Below are 15,457 nucleotides of genomic sequence, written 5' to 3'. Positions count from 1 at the left end.
TTAGCATTCAAGATCTACAAATACAAGTTTTGTCACTCAAATTCACTATAAAGGTATTACTCCAATTGTTCTTAACCTCAAAATTATATTCACTATTCCATTCAAGTGTACACTTTATTGATTTTGATGTGTTCTCTTTCAATACTTTTAAAGCCATTAGTGAAATATCTGTTATTAAAGTATCAGAGAATTTTCTCAACTGTTCAATTCTTCTCATCATTTTAATCCTTATTTCCTCAAGCATTATAATGACAGTCTTGTGTCTTAGACCCAATATCATGAACTAAAACTTTCAGCCATGTTGTTGTTAACACTATCAAAACAACTAAAAATTTTGAAGTAGACCTTATACCATCTTTCAATATTGTACTACAGTAGATCATCTTGTAACCTAACAAGTCCATAAAATCTAGATTTTTTCTCAATTCTTACTAATATGTAGACTTGGCACATCTCGAAAAATAATTTTTCTTTCAATGTCTTTTCAATCTTTGGACCAGTTAGCAAGAATGTGTCTTGCACATATTTTTTGTTCTGCATTTGACAACAACTCATGAATAGAAGTGTCAAGACCCTTCAACAAAATATAAAAAATTAGGTGACATAATAATAAATTAAGTAAAATCAGATAATAAAGAGATAAAGGAGAAAAAATAACCTTCTGCATATCAGAAATGGTTGTTAATTCTGTCCTATCTCCAAGCTCAAGATCATTCTTTACAAGGCTAATAAATCATCTCCAAGTGAAGATATTTTCAACTTTAACCACTGCCCCGACCAATGGTAGTATCTGGTTGTTCCATCTTTACAGACTGCTACAAACAATTGTCCTTTGCAAATACCTTTCAATAAGAAACTACCAAACCTAATACATCGCCTACATCCAGCTTTAAATGCTTTTTTCAAAGTATCAAAGCAAATATAAAATGACTGAAATCTTTTTCTCCCACCTTCAAAAGTTTCTTTACTAAACCTCACCACACAGGTGCTTTCAGAATTAGTCTTCAAAAATCCATCCCTATAATTTAATGTTCTTTTAAATTTCGTCATATGATCACCCCCATAATTTCTTGCAAGATAATATTTCTGGCTTTTCTTGCAACAGTTCTACCAACATACACCTACAAATTTTTTTTCACCAAATTTTGTAATTGAAAATACTCTAATTCCTGGCTCAGAAATAATTCTGTCCTTATACCTTTTTGTTAAATATTTTGAATTGATCAATTTATTTTTTATTATGGCAGTATATTTATACAGTTAAATATAATTTTGCAATAAACTTTTCTGTACTTGAATCATGACTATCAAACAATAACCAAGGACAATCATCTGCATATTTTACTCTCACCCTAGTTGATTCATTAACAAACTTGTCTAATTCTACATGTTCTTGAACTGCATATCTAGTAATAGCTTCTCTGAATTACTTAACATTTTCAAAATATAAATGAGTTTCTCAAATAACTAACCTACAAGTAGGATCAAACACAATTTTTTTGATCTTTTTGCTTTTCTTATTTTTTTCCGACTTCTTATAGCTTGTTGGACCTCATCTTCAACATCAACATCTACATCAGTGTCTATTTCAAAGGTAGTCTCTTCATTTGAATCAAAATATGGCTTATCACCACCCATCTTATCCTCTAAAGTATTTTTTTTCCTGAATAAATACTCAATATATTCAATATCAATTTTTTGTTGCCTAATTTAACCTTTTCAGCTGTAGGATCCCTTTCTTTCCTTTTTAGTTTGACAGCTCTCTTACCTTCCCTCAAAGTCCTAACCTCCTCATGAACATCACTGCCATATTCATTATCAATTTCAACAAACAAGTCTTCATGACCTGAATCTTCACTATTTTCACTTGCACTTTTCCAATCAGATTCAATAATTGAAACTTCTAATTCAGTAACAGCAGAAGCCCCACCTACCTTTTCTCCAACACCTGTAGAATCTACACCATCCTCTTCTCCAATAACAGTAGAATCCCCACTACACAACTCTTCATCAACACCAACAGAAATCCCACCCACCTTCTCTTTCAACAACTGTAGAAGGTGCACCAACCTTCTCTCCAACACCAGTAGAAGCCCCACCACCTAACTTTTCACCAACACTAACCAGTAGATTTTTGAGTTTGTGTGGCCTCTTCAAATCCTGAATTCTGCCTACCCTCACATGTTTGATTAGATTCTTTATCAAAAGAAGCACTAGATTCTCCATCCACATGAATTTCATATTCAAGAGCAGGTGGAACCATAATAGCCTCTTCAATTAAACGTGACACAAATAGTTCAACAATATCTCCATTTTTTAGTTGAGGTACAATATCAAAATATCCCTATCACATGTAACTTTAACCAAGTGAGAAGACTTAGGTGGTCTAATATAAACAATACAAGATAAATAATTATACCCAATTTTCTTGACATATCCTACAAATTCAAAGTAAGAGAATTTATCAACATCTACTTCAAAACAATCTATAACAATACCTCTGATGTATTTAATTCGAGATTTTTATTGTAAAATTTTTTCATGGTGAAACCTTAACACAGTGGACACAAAATTCATTGTCAAATTACAAAAAAGTAAAAAAAATAAAACACATGCATCAGCAAAAATCGAAAAAACAAAAACAGAAAAATTTTAACTCCTTTAAATAACGAATGGGTTAAAATCCTAGACTATGTAAATGAAGAATACTTCTAAGATTTTAGTATTTGGGCACAAATACTTTGATTCAAGTGAAAAATTTCTCAACGATTTCAGTATTTGGGCACAAAAATTTTGAATTCGCAATTAGGGCATTTGATTAGGAGAGAAATGAAGAGACTGATGGATTTCAAAATAATTAAAGGTATTCGATTGAAGCGGGTCGGGTATTGAAAATGGGTCGATTGTTTAATTAAATATAAATTGAATCGGGTTTAGTAGGGATTGATTTTTTAAATGACGTGGATCAATTAAAAAGCGCGTGGACCTACAACACTAAGGCTTGACCTGGTTAGATGTACGAGGGGGGCAAAAATAGTAACTTTGAAGTTGTTAAGGATGGTATATAAATTTCAGTTAAGTTTAAGTGTTAAAGTATTGGCGGGACAAGTTTAGTAGAGTTTTAATGAATTTACTTAACTTTTTAATTTCAGTATCCTACCTGACCTAACATGTTTAGAATTAAAATGACAAGATTCAAGAACATTTAGATAGAGGAAATATATCTTTAGTTAAAGCTAGTTCACAAAATTTAAAAGTTCAATTTACTTAAATTTTATGTCCAATCAAAATAAGAGAACAAAAGAGAAAATCCAATTCTTGTACATTTTTTATGGTACTATTAACTTTAGTTACCAGCTTGCTAGAACTTAACTGAAAACCTGAATTTTCTAAACTTACAATTTTATATATGTGTGTTATTCTTCTGCTACTTTATATTTCTTTTGAATTGTTTCTCTTTGTCATGTCTACCTTAACATCACTTGAAAAATAATCTTTACAGTTCCAGTATATACTTGCTGCAGTTTTACCTCTTCTTAAGTAAATAGTTAAATTTATCTTTAGTGACAGTATTTATCTGAAAATTTTATTACTGTTATACATGTATATTGATATTTAACGTTCAAGTCTTATTTAGCTATTATAAACAAAAGCATACACAATTAGAAAGAGCATGAATATAAAAAAGACAAACATTAGCAAGTTTTTCCTCGTGAAGTTATGAAATAATTGATGTGCACCATTTAAATATAATTTTTTCTTTAAAGTAGATATTCATACTTGAAATTTACTGTGTGCATGATATTAATTATGATTACCATAAATATTTTGTTATTTTAATTTTTACATAATATATTTCTTACAAAACATAATATTTGACATTTGAATATGTTGTTATAGAGAGATAATTTTACAAAGAATGTACCGTTATAATAACGTTATTATTGTGATACGCAGAATGACGTTATTGAGAAGTAAAACATAATATGAAAAATTAATTTTAAAGAAAATCAGATTGTTATAATAAAATATTATTAAAATAAGATGACGTTATAAATAGGTGTGATTAGTAAAATTACTGTCTTTCCTGCATGAGTGGTATGATATATCATCATGAAGCCACCTTGTTAGCAATAGATGTGTTCATTATTATACTTATTTCCTTAGTATTTTCCCCCTCTTGTTATAAACGTCAGCTCAATTATTTTCTTTTTAAAAATATGTTGTCCATTGTTTTGTAGTATTATCAGTGTTTTAAACCCAAGTGGCCCCTTTAATTTTTTGTTAGAGTGATCGATCAGTCTATTTTCATAAATATATATATATATATTGAAGAAATCACACACATATATAAGATTCTTTTTGTTTTAATAGTTGAGGGCTTTTGGTTCAACTGACGGGACGTCTAAATGGACCATTTAACAATAACAATATATTTATTGTATTTTTACAAGTGAGATTCGAAGAATTGGATCATTTAAAACTAGCGAAAGTGTCATACTATATTTTTTATATGTCAAGCTAAAGAACATTCATGAGCCTAGTATTCCTCCAAATATCAATATATTTGAGTTATAAACTTCTATAGCAATATCATACAGTTGATATTCTCAATTAATAAAGGTGAATCAGTCATCCATAAGGGTAACTGAGTTAGTGCAGAATGTAGTATTTCTTAGGAAATTTAGGGATCAATTTCTCCAACCAACACCTTCTCAGTACTCAAGCCTGTCTCGTTGGGAGTGTTTAGTCAATTTACATATCCTGTATCGAATTTACCTAATGTGCACACCCGAAAAATAGCAGCTGTGGATTTTCTTAAGGGTTCATAAAACATACAGAAAAAAAGCCAATTCAATTCTAGCTAATCCATACATCACAATGACATTCTTGCTCAGCCACAACTTAGCACATATAAAATACATAAATCACAAGAAATATCTAATGCCAACGATGTTTGGATATTTGAAGGGATCCATCAAGAAAATGCTTTTTTAAACTATCAACATTAATATGTCATTAACCAAATTTATTGAGTAAAATATAGTATGTGATAGGGACAAAGTAAGGCACACAATGACTCATCAGATAACGATATCAAAAGGTATGATGTGCTATATAATGTGCTGATGTTGATTAATTAAAATATAACATCAATATCTTTGGTATTGGGAAAGCAACACTACTTAACATATGAATCAATTAGTTAAACAAATAATATAGAGACATATTCCTTATCAGATAGTACTAAAGTTTTAAATATTGTGATGGCATGTGGTTCACATATTTATCCGATTCTTGCGCGGAGGATATTTATATATTAGCTAATATTAGATTAAGACAGACTTAAATAAAACGACATGATCATGAGGCGTATAGATAGTAGTACTTGTTCTAGCCAGCTAATTAACTCATATATCAACATGAAAGTTTATTGCTTTGCTCCCTGTAATTGAAATTCATGAGATAATGAGCATAGTACGATAAAGTCAATTTGATTTAAAACCATATCTAAGTGAGTTCTAAGAGGATTTTGAAATATGAAATAATTCTTCCAATAAAAGAGCTGTAATTTGTGGAAGGAATAAAATCGAGATCATTTATTGTATATTATTGCATACATGATATATATATTCTAGCTAATATGATCCAATCAGCTCTAGCAATGGTGTATTCATAATTCACGTGTCACAATAATGCATTCTTGCTCAGCAACAATTTAGCATATACAAAAGATGTATATTTTTTTATTAAAACAACACCAATTATGGACACAACTTCTATCGCTAATAGAAAAAGTCCGTGACTCACATTCTTATCAAAGGTGGAGTCGACATTTTAGCTTTATCAGTTTTGAGTTTTAAAATAATATTTGATTTTATTTGTTTGAACAAAAGTTATTCAATCCAACTAAACAGGCTTTTAGCTCTAACCTGATTCTTCCTAATGATTGATCAACGACTAAATATATAGAAGTTATTGTTGGTTATTGTTTTTCTCTTTTTATCGTTGTTAGTGTTTTAGTTGATCAAGTCTTTAGCAAGTTAGTAGTTAGTTGAATAAAAATAGTTGAATCTTTTAAGTTTGTTAGTAATTGCGTAATAGTAGGAGTTAGTGGATTATTATCTTAATTTTACCGTTAATAAAGCTCTATTTAAAGAGATTAATTGTTGTACATCATAAGAAGTAATGAGAATCTTAGCCATTGAATAGAATCCCAATATTTATTTTCTCTCCTAACTTTTAGTCTTTTTCATCAGTGGTATCAGAGTCAATTTTGTGAGAGAAATACATGAGAAAAATTGCAGCAGCAACATGAACCTATGGCTTCAGAAAACTTTGTACAGGCATCCATTCCTCGCTTTGATGGTCACTATGACCATTGAAGCATGTTGATGGAGAATTTTTTAAGATCAAAGGAGTACTGACAAGTGGTTATGGATGGCATACCAGAATCAGCTGAAGGCATAGTAGTGTCAGACGCACAAAGAGCAGAAGCACAAGAAACAAAGTCAAAGGACCTCAAGGCGAAGAATTATTTTTTTCAAGCAATTGATTGTTCAATCTTGAAAACTATTCTTTCTAAAGACACCTCTAAGCAGATTTGGGACTTCACGAAGAAGAAATATCAAGGATCAACAAGGGCAAAGAGGCAACAGCTTCAAGCACTTTGTTCGAAGTTTGAAACTCTTCTAATAAAATCTGGAGAGTCAGTTATTGACTATTTTTTGACGGATGATGACAGTCGTTAACAAGATGTGTATCCATGGCGATAAGTCAACTGAAGTTATAATTGTTGAAAAGATTCTTTGATCAATAGCACCAAAATTTAACTTTGTCGTTTGTGCTATTGAAGAGTCTTATGAGATCGATATGCTTTCAATTGATGAATTACAAAGCTCTTTATTGATCCACGAGCAAAAAATCACTCAACAAGAAAAGAAGGAGGTGGCATTGAATGCCTCAACAGATGATCCTTCCGTAGGATAAGGGTACAACAGAGGTAATGGTAGAGACAGAGGAAGAGGTGGAGGTAGAGGCCGAGGCAATAGTGTAAATCACCAGCAGCGTCACTACCGTGATAATAAGACAGAGAAAAGGGACGAGGTGGGTACAACTTAAAGTCATTAGACAAGTCTAAATTGAATGTTACAGATGCCACAAGTTCGGTCATTATAAATCAGAATGTTGAACAAATTTGTCTGAGGTACACGGAGAGGAATCTAATTTTGCAGAACAAGAGGAAGAAGAGATATCTTTGTTGATGGTTTTCCACATGAAAGAGGAAACAAATAAGAATTTATGGTACCTCGACTCTGGATGTAGTAATCATATGAGTGGAAATAAGTCAGTTTTCTCTGCCTTGGACTAATCTTTTCGAGATAGCGTAAAGGTCGGTAACAACTCCAAAGTTGCAACCATAGAAAAAAGGAAGGTTCTAAGTCAAACTAATAGAGATTTCAGCCAGACAATTTTTGATGTTCTTTTTGTTTCATAATTGAAGACAAATCTTCTGAGCACTGGCCAATTGCAAGAGAAAGCGTATGAAATATCTATAAAAGATGGAGTTTGCAGAATTTTAGAAGCCAAATTTGGATTAATTACTCAAGTTTAAATGACTAGAAATAGAATTTTCCCTCTCTATCTCCATAATGTTCGTCATACATGCTTCTCTGCCAAATTAAATGATGAAGCATAGTTGTGGCATTTTCGTTATGGGCACCTTAATTGTAATGGACTGAGAACGCTATATCAAAAGAATATGGTGAGCGATCTTCCTCAAATTGCAGCTCCTTCAGGAACTTGTGAAAGTTGTGTTGTTAGCAAACAACCTCACAGTCCATTTCCATAAGGTAAATCTTAGAGATCAATGGCGTTGCTGAAATTGGTGCACTCAGATCTCTGTGGACTAATTAATTCAACTTTCAATGGTGGTAAAAGGTACTTCATAATCTTTATTGAAAACTTCAGCTGAAAAACATGAGTGTATATTTTACAAGAAAAATCTAAAGCACTTGATGTTTTTAAGCGTTTTAAAGTACTTGTTGAGAAAGAAACTGGTAGTCCATTTAAAAATCTTCGTAATGATCGTGGAGGATAGTTCAATTCTTAAGAATTTACAAAGTTTTGTGAGAAAAATAGAATCAAAAGAAAACTTACTGCAACTTACACACCTTAGCAAAATGGTGTTTGTGAGCGAAAGAATTGCACAGTCCTTAATATGGTGCACAATATTTTGACAAGGAGCAGTGTCTCAAAAATTTTTTGGCCAAAAGCTGTTGACGGGAGCATTCATATTTTGAAACAAAGTTCAACTTTTTCTGTACAAATTATGACTCTGGAGAAGGCATAGAGCCAGTGAAAATCAAGTGTTGACCATTTCAGAATCTTCGGATTTGTAGCTTATACTCATGTTTCAAATCAGAAAAGGATCAAACTAGATGATAAAGGAGAAAAAAATACATTTTTCTTGGTATTAGTAATCAATATAAGGTTTATAATTTTTATAATCCTAACACTAAGAAAATTTTCATTAACTTTGCTAGAATTTTTTATGAAGATGCTACCTGGCCATGGAAAGACAAAAGAGTTCAGCAGCTTGTTTCAGTACCTTTTGAAGAGAAACTATTGCAACTGGAGGAGACAGAACAGTCGAAAACTTTTGATTTAGTTCAATCACCAGTTTCATCTCCTACACAAGAAGAGGAGCGGCCTCAACGGTCAAATAAAAAACTTGTATGGATGACTGATTTTGAGGTAACTGAATTAATCAATCGAAAGATCCACTCATTTATTTTGTCCTATTTTCAAATTGTGATCCTACCAATTTTGAAGAAACTGTTAAAGATGCAAAATGGCGAAAGACAATGGACGAAGAAATTATCGCAATTGCTATAAATGACACTTGGGAGTTGACTGAGCTTCTAGAAGGGGCATAAGACAATCGGTGTCAAGTGGATATACAAGAAAAAAATGAACAAGAAGGGTGAAGTTGAATGACACAAAGCACGCTTAGTAGCTAAAGGCTATAAGAAGAGTTCGTGTGGACTACAAAGAAGTTTTTGCTCCAGTAGCACGACTTGACACTATCAGATTAGTGATAGCTTTAGCTGCGCAACACTTATGGCCAATTTTTTAAATGGATGAACTAGTATTTAGTGACCAACCTCCTGGTTATGTCAAGGTTGGGGAAGAACATAAGGTTTGTAAATTAAAGAAGGCATTATATGGACTAAAACAAGCTCCACGAGCTTGTTATAGTCGTATAAATGCTTATTTTTCTTAGGAGGAATTTAAGAAATGTCCATATGAGCACACACTCTTGATAAAGATTGATGACAAAGAAAAAAATGCTTATTGTTTATTTATATGTGGATGATTTGATTTACACCGAAAATAATATCTCCATGGTTGAAAGTTTTAAGAATCCATGATGGTTGAATTCGATATGACTGATATTGCTATGATGCATTATTTTCTTGACATTGAAGTTGTTCAATTTGCTGATGGGATTTTCATCACACAAAAGAAGTATGCTCAAGAGATTTTGGATAGGTTTCAGATAAAGGGTTGGAAGAGTTTGATTCGAAGCTCACTAAAGAACCTGGAGGAAGAAGAGTTGACAACACTCTCTACAAGCAAATAGTGGGAAGTTTGACGTATTTAACGCCCACAAGGCCTGATATTATGTATTTTGTAACTCTTATTAGTAGATACATGGAAAATTCCAAAGAGGTGCATTTTCTAGCCGCAAAGAAAATTTTTTGCTATTTGCAAGGAACTACTAATTATGGTCTGTTCTATGCAAAAGGAGAAAAATAAGAAGTGATTATGCTAGAGATTTGAATGATCGAAAGAGTACGTCAGATTATGTCTTTATGATGGGGTCGGGAGCAATTTCGTGATCTTCACGAAAGCAATCAATTATGACTTTATCAACTACAAAAGCTGAATTTGTAGCAGCAGTAACATGTGCCTATCAAGCAATTTGGATGCGCAAGGTTCTTGAAGAAATTAATTTCAAACAAAATGGCTCTACTACCATTTATTGTGACAGCAGTTTAGCAAGAAAGCTCTCCAAAAATGTTGTTCAGCATGGGCGAAGTAAACATATTAATGTCAAATTTCATTTCTTAAGGACCTCACAAAAGATGGAGTAATTGATCTCATCTTCTGCAGAAGTGAAAATTAGATTGCTGATGTGTTTACTAAATCTCTCAAGTTGGCATCCTTCCTGAAGTTTAGAAAATTACTTGGTGTTTGCACTGTGGAAAATCACATTTGAAACATTTGTTGCAAGCATGTTAAACTTACAGTGTGACTTTCAGTTTAAGGGAGGGATTGTTGGTTATTGTTTTTCTCTTTTGGTCGTTGTTAGTGTTTTGGTTGACCAAGTCTTTAGTAAATTAATAGTTGGTTGAATAAAAATAGCTAAATCTTTTAAGTTTGTTAGCATTTGAGTAATAGTAGAAGTTAGTGAATTGTTATCTTAATTTTAATGATAGTAAAGCTCTATTTAAAGAGATTAATTGTTGTACTTCAGGCGTAATGAGCATCTTAGCCATTGAATAGAGTCCCAACATTTATTTTTCCTCCTAAATTTTAGTCTTTTTCATCAATTATTAGCTATGAGTTATGTAGCGGTCGTATAACAAATGTCAAATTTCATAGGTAATTGTTGTCCTCTTTTACAGTGTTTTGATGCGTAACGATTCCAACAATGTTTAAATAATGGATCTCAAAATAAAATGTTTCTACGCTCTCAAACATTAAAGTCATTAATTAACCATCCTTATTGAATAATAAGACTTAAGCAAAGACACCTTCTGACTCAGCAGATAATGATATCAAATGACACACTATAATATGCTTGCAATAATGTTGGTTAATTAAAATATATGCTAGTACATCACCTGCCCTGTAGCATTGAAAGCAACATTACTGGTTGGATTCACACCAATCTATCAATTTAAATAAAATAAACACACAAATTCTCAATTATATAAGTAAAGGCCATCTTTATTAATAATTGATTCTTACGCGGAGAACATATTCAGAAAGCAGCCAGTGAAATTATATTACATGGAAAAGGAAAATGTTTTTTTTAAAAAATATGTTCTCTAGTCTAGTGTTGGCAATAAATTTTATGGTGACAGAAATAAATTGTAATCACAAATAAAATATTAAAAAAACAAGATTTTTTTATTGATAAATGATATGAATACAAATATGTTCCTCCCTTAATTCCTCTCTCTTGATTTCTCCGTAATTTCAGGACCGTTAGTAGCACATTTCTCGAAGTGACTTAATCTAGACACTCTCCAAGTTGATAGGATCCAAATGAAAAAAGGAAATACAATGGTAGGATTTGCCATCTTTCTTATTAAATAATTCAAAACCAATTGATCGGGAAAGGTCTTGTTCATGGTAGTAAGCGAGGGAGGATTTAGTAAAAGGATAATGCCGCTTCCGTAATTCGAGGGTCGTTAATAGCACATTTCTCAAACATAGGATAATCTCTTTATGAATATCTTATGATTTTGTGAGATATTAAAGATAGTTGATTTCTTTATGAATATCCCGTGAATTTGTGAGATATTTGAGATTTCATCAAAAATGAAAAGTTCAAATATATCTTAAAGATCATGACTTATTTTACATTTGTCCTTTGCTATTTTGCCTATCAACCCATCAAAACCTAATCGTTATGCTTCAAATTATTGCAGAACATATTATTATATTGAACCAATTTGATAATTTAAGGATCAATTTGATATATTTGAAGTGGAAGTGGAAGAGATATATTTGAAACTAATGACAAGTATGAAGGCTTTTATAAAACGATATGTAAATAAAAAGTAAATAAAAACTAGTCATATGGTTTAGGAATAAATTTCAAACTATTTATCAAATTTAAAATTAGCTGAGCTTATCTCGAACCAACAAGAAAGTTCTCGAAAAGACCACCTTCTTGTGGCTTTTCTTTTGTTATTTTATTCATGATATATATACATACGAGTACATTCACATAGATTAAAGATGATCACTACAAGGTTATTGAAATGTGCACTTGTACATATGTACTGTGGACTGTGGTCCAAGGACCAGTAATTATGCACCCACAGCTGTGGTTGCAAGAAAGTCCATTTCACTTCTAGTACGTGTAATTTTTTGATCTTCTTCTTCTTTGGTGTACCATATTGCTGGTACTACTTGGACTAGATCAGTCACCATCTCTAATGCATAGTCAGCTTCGTTCGTCTTGGTTGTTCTTCCGACCTTCAAAACGCGGAAATAAACACAAATCAGAGTTTGTATAATGAATTTAAGTTGTATATACATACTAAAAATTGTAACCTAACTAGTCTACAATCATAACGATACTCAAATAACAAATGTTAAAACTATAGAGGAAATGAGATTTTTTGGTCTCTTACAATTTGAATAAGACAATGACCTAAAAGAAAGTTTGTCACAACATGGTATTTGAGATAAGCACAAGCTAAAATATCCATGGTGTACTTTATTTGTAGTCATATGTCAAAGTAGCATTACAATCGCCCACGTTTTTAGGTTGGACAGGTCGAAGTTGTACTACAAAAGGGGAAAATACTTGTGTCCAAACAAAGTCATTTTCCTGGTACTACGAAAATAAAATGCACTACCTAACATTGATTACTGAATTAACGTAGGACAATAAGGTCACATAGTACCATTTAAGATAACCATAAGATGAAATATCTTCTTGTACCTTACATATTCTTGTTATATTTTGTTGTCACTTAATTACTACCTTGTTGAAATTTTGCAAATTCTATCACACAAGATGCAGAGTTTCAATTATTTTGATTTTCTTGCAAGAGATTGGCGAACTCACAACCATAATGAGGACTTACCAAAACAGTTCGAAGCCCCACAGCTTTCCCAGCAGCTATGTTCTTAACATTATCATCAAGGAAGAGCTAACATCGCAACAAAACAAAAGAATCAAACACTAAATCACAACCATTAAGCACATAATTAGCAAAAAATAAAGAGATAATTAGCATAATTTGCAGATTATAGAGCATACCGTGCGTCTAGGATCAACCTTAGCAGCTTCGATGGCGATATTCATTGCCTCCATTGAAGGTTTCAATATCACCGGAATCTCTTCTGGCCGCGTTGCCTTGGAGAGGTTAAAATTCATCGTCTCAAAACAAATAATTTGTTCAAAACAATCCGTAATTCCGAGACGATCCAATGCCTTCATTGCATGAACTCGATCTGAATTTGTGAAAATCTGCTCATTTACATTCAAAATCAGTTCCACGAAGTCCAAATTAACATATCAAAATAGTAATTACCAGATCACAATATGAACTCTCATGTCATTTTTACACAACAACAATAACATAACTCGTGCAATCCCACAAGTGGGTTTGGGAAGGATAGTCTGTATGCATACTTTACCCCTATGGTCAAAAATCGAAATTTCATTAAAACGATCAACTATGTAATTAAAGGAAAAAACTTACGATTTTCCTTTGATTAATACTACGCAAAATGCTTCGTAACTGAGCATCCGGTTTAATCAAATCATACGGTAATCTTCCGTGCACATAACTGTTGATAAGGGGGAAAAAAGAAAGTGAGATAAATAATCACATTTTTTAAAATTTCTCCAAAATTAAGTTGATTAATTAGGGATCAAACTATGCAGAATTTATCTTTTTCTTTCCTAAACAAATCTCACCTGTGATAATCATCTGCATCAACATCATAGCCTATAGCCTACAAGAAAAAGCAAGGGTTTGAATAAAACAACTAGCTGCGAGAACAACATACTCAACATAGTCTCATATACGCAAACTTTACCCTACCTCGGAGGTAGGGAAATTGTTTCTAATAGAAACTCGACTTGAGGAAATGAATCCCCTAGAACGAGAATTGATTAATTGCAAACTTTAATTAATAGAAAGTATTGAAGTATTAATTAAGATTAAGGAATAATAATAGGAAAATTACTCGTAAACCGGCGAGAGAGCTGCCGTAAGTTTTGAAAAGCTCAACACGCAACGCCGATGCTTTCGACACTGGAAAACCACATTTCTCCACAAGAAAATCTGTTGTTCAGCCAAACACAACATTTTTAGGTAATCAATTACATCTTGTGATGTTGATTTTTCGTTTATTTAGTTAATCACAAAATTGAACTTAAAAAAAAAATAATAATAACGAAATAACAAGAGAATTCTAACCGTCAATGTTCTGCTTCAACGATTGTCCAATTCCAGTCTTGGAAGAGTAGAGAGTATCATCCAAATCTAAACAAAAATAGTTTCAAAATATCATCAGATTACTTAACATAATTTCTCAGTAAGTAAACAAAAGGAAAATTAAGACTAGCGACTAGTATAATTAACACAATTCCACATGCGATCGGACAAATATTTCTAATAACAATAATAACGTACGTATCCAATGCAAAGTCGGAAAAGAACACAATATACATAGACGTTTAATCCTACCTCATGAAATTTGTGAGGCATATTTTAAATTATCCATTATAGTGATTAATAGGGTTCCCACTTTCCTCCATCCTAATTTAACGATTTTACCATCCTTTTCGGTTTGTCTCAAAAGTTTACACACATCTCTAGCTTAATGCCTTACAATTCAAGAGTTTCTATTTCTTAAACTCATATTCAATCAAATTAAGACACTTTAATTAGAATGAAAAAGCATTATACATCTAAACACGTAAAAAGAAAAAATTTAATCATTTCATATCCAAATTTACAATTAAAAATAAAATATTTAACTTTTAAAATTTGAAAGATGACCTTCATTTAAACAAATAAAGAAACATACCGAAAATAATAGAGTCAAAAGGGGAGCAAGAATCCATAGGAGAGAAGGACGAATTGAACAAATTATAAATGCAAATATGCAAATATTTAGCTCAAACTATTTCTTTTTTCTGTTTTATGAAACGATGAGCAGACAAGAGGGGGCTTTGAAATGGGGAGGGAAAATGGGTATTTATAGGAGTTATTAAGGTGGGGATTAGGAAAGGGGTTGGAAAAAGATGAGGACAAGAATGGGAATCAAATAAATATATTGGTGACTCATCAGACGACAACGAGTGGAATTTGACAACTGATATAAGGAGGTAAGTGGGACCCACATGTTGTCCAATTAGAACAGCGATACCTAAAGATTACTGAAGGACAAAAATGCCCTTGCTTCCATGATTGACACGTTATTTAAGATTATCTTAGTACTTTTTTATCTTATTTTACGTGACACCTTTTGATAATAATTACCAAAAAAAGAAAAAATTTTAAAATCTATGACCTAAAATGATAGTAAGGGTAAGGCGGCATTCTTTTTGACACAGCGAGGAGTACTTTTCTTTTAGAAATATTTTTTTAAATATATCTTTTTCTATCTAATAACTAATTGTATGTGCCAA

The 15,457-nt window shown here is 31.9% G+C and overlaps 1 protein-coding gene across 1 annotated transcript; it reads right to left on the bottom strand.

The window, feature by feature from the left end:
* Positions 1–11,951: 11,951 nt before the first annotated feature.
* Positions 11,952–15,119, bottom strand: LOC107864111. The gene is made up of 8 exons (XM_016710383.2): positions 14,854–15,119; positions 14,241–14,306; positions 14,008–14,105; positions 13,736–13,773; positions 13,518–13,605; positions 13,073–13,282; positions 12,897–12,962; positions 11,952–12,279 (listed from the first exon to the last, which is right to left on the bottom strand). Exons 1-8 carry the CDS (start codon positions 14,888–14,890, stop codon positions 12,112–12,114), a joined length of 771 nt encoding a protein of 256 aa, XP_016565869.2. The 5' UTR covers positions 14,891–15,119; the 3' UTR covers positions 11,952–12,111.
* Between the last annotated feature and the right edge of the window lie 338 nt (positions 15,120–15,457).

Source organism: Capsicum annuum, chromosome 3 (genome assembly GCF_002878395.1).
Source record: "Capsicum annuum cultivar UCD-10X-F1 chromosome 3, UCD10Xv1.1, whole genome shotgun sequence".
Classification (NCBI taxonomy): domain Eukaryota; kingdom Viridiplantae; phylum Streptophyta; class Magnoliopsida; order Solanales; family Solanaceae; genus Capsicum; species Capsicum annuum.
Note: the sequence above shows the minus strand (reverse complement) of the source record. Positions and strands in the feature narration are given on the sequence as shown.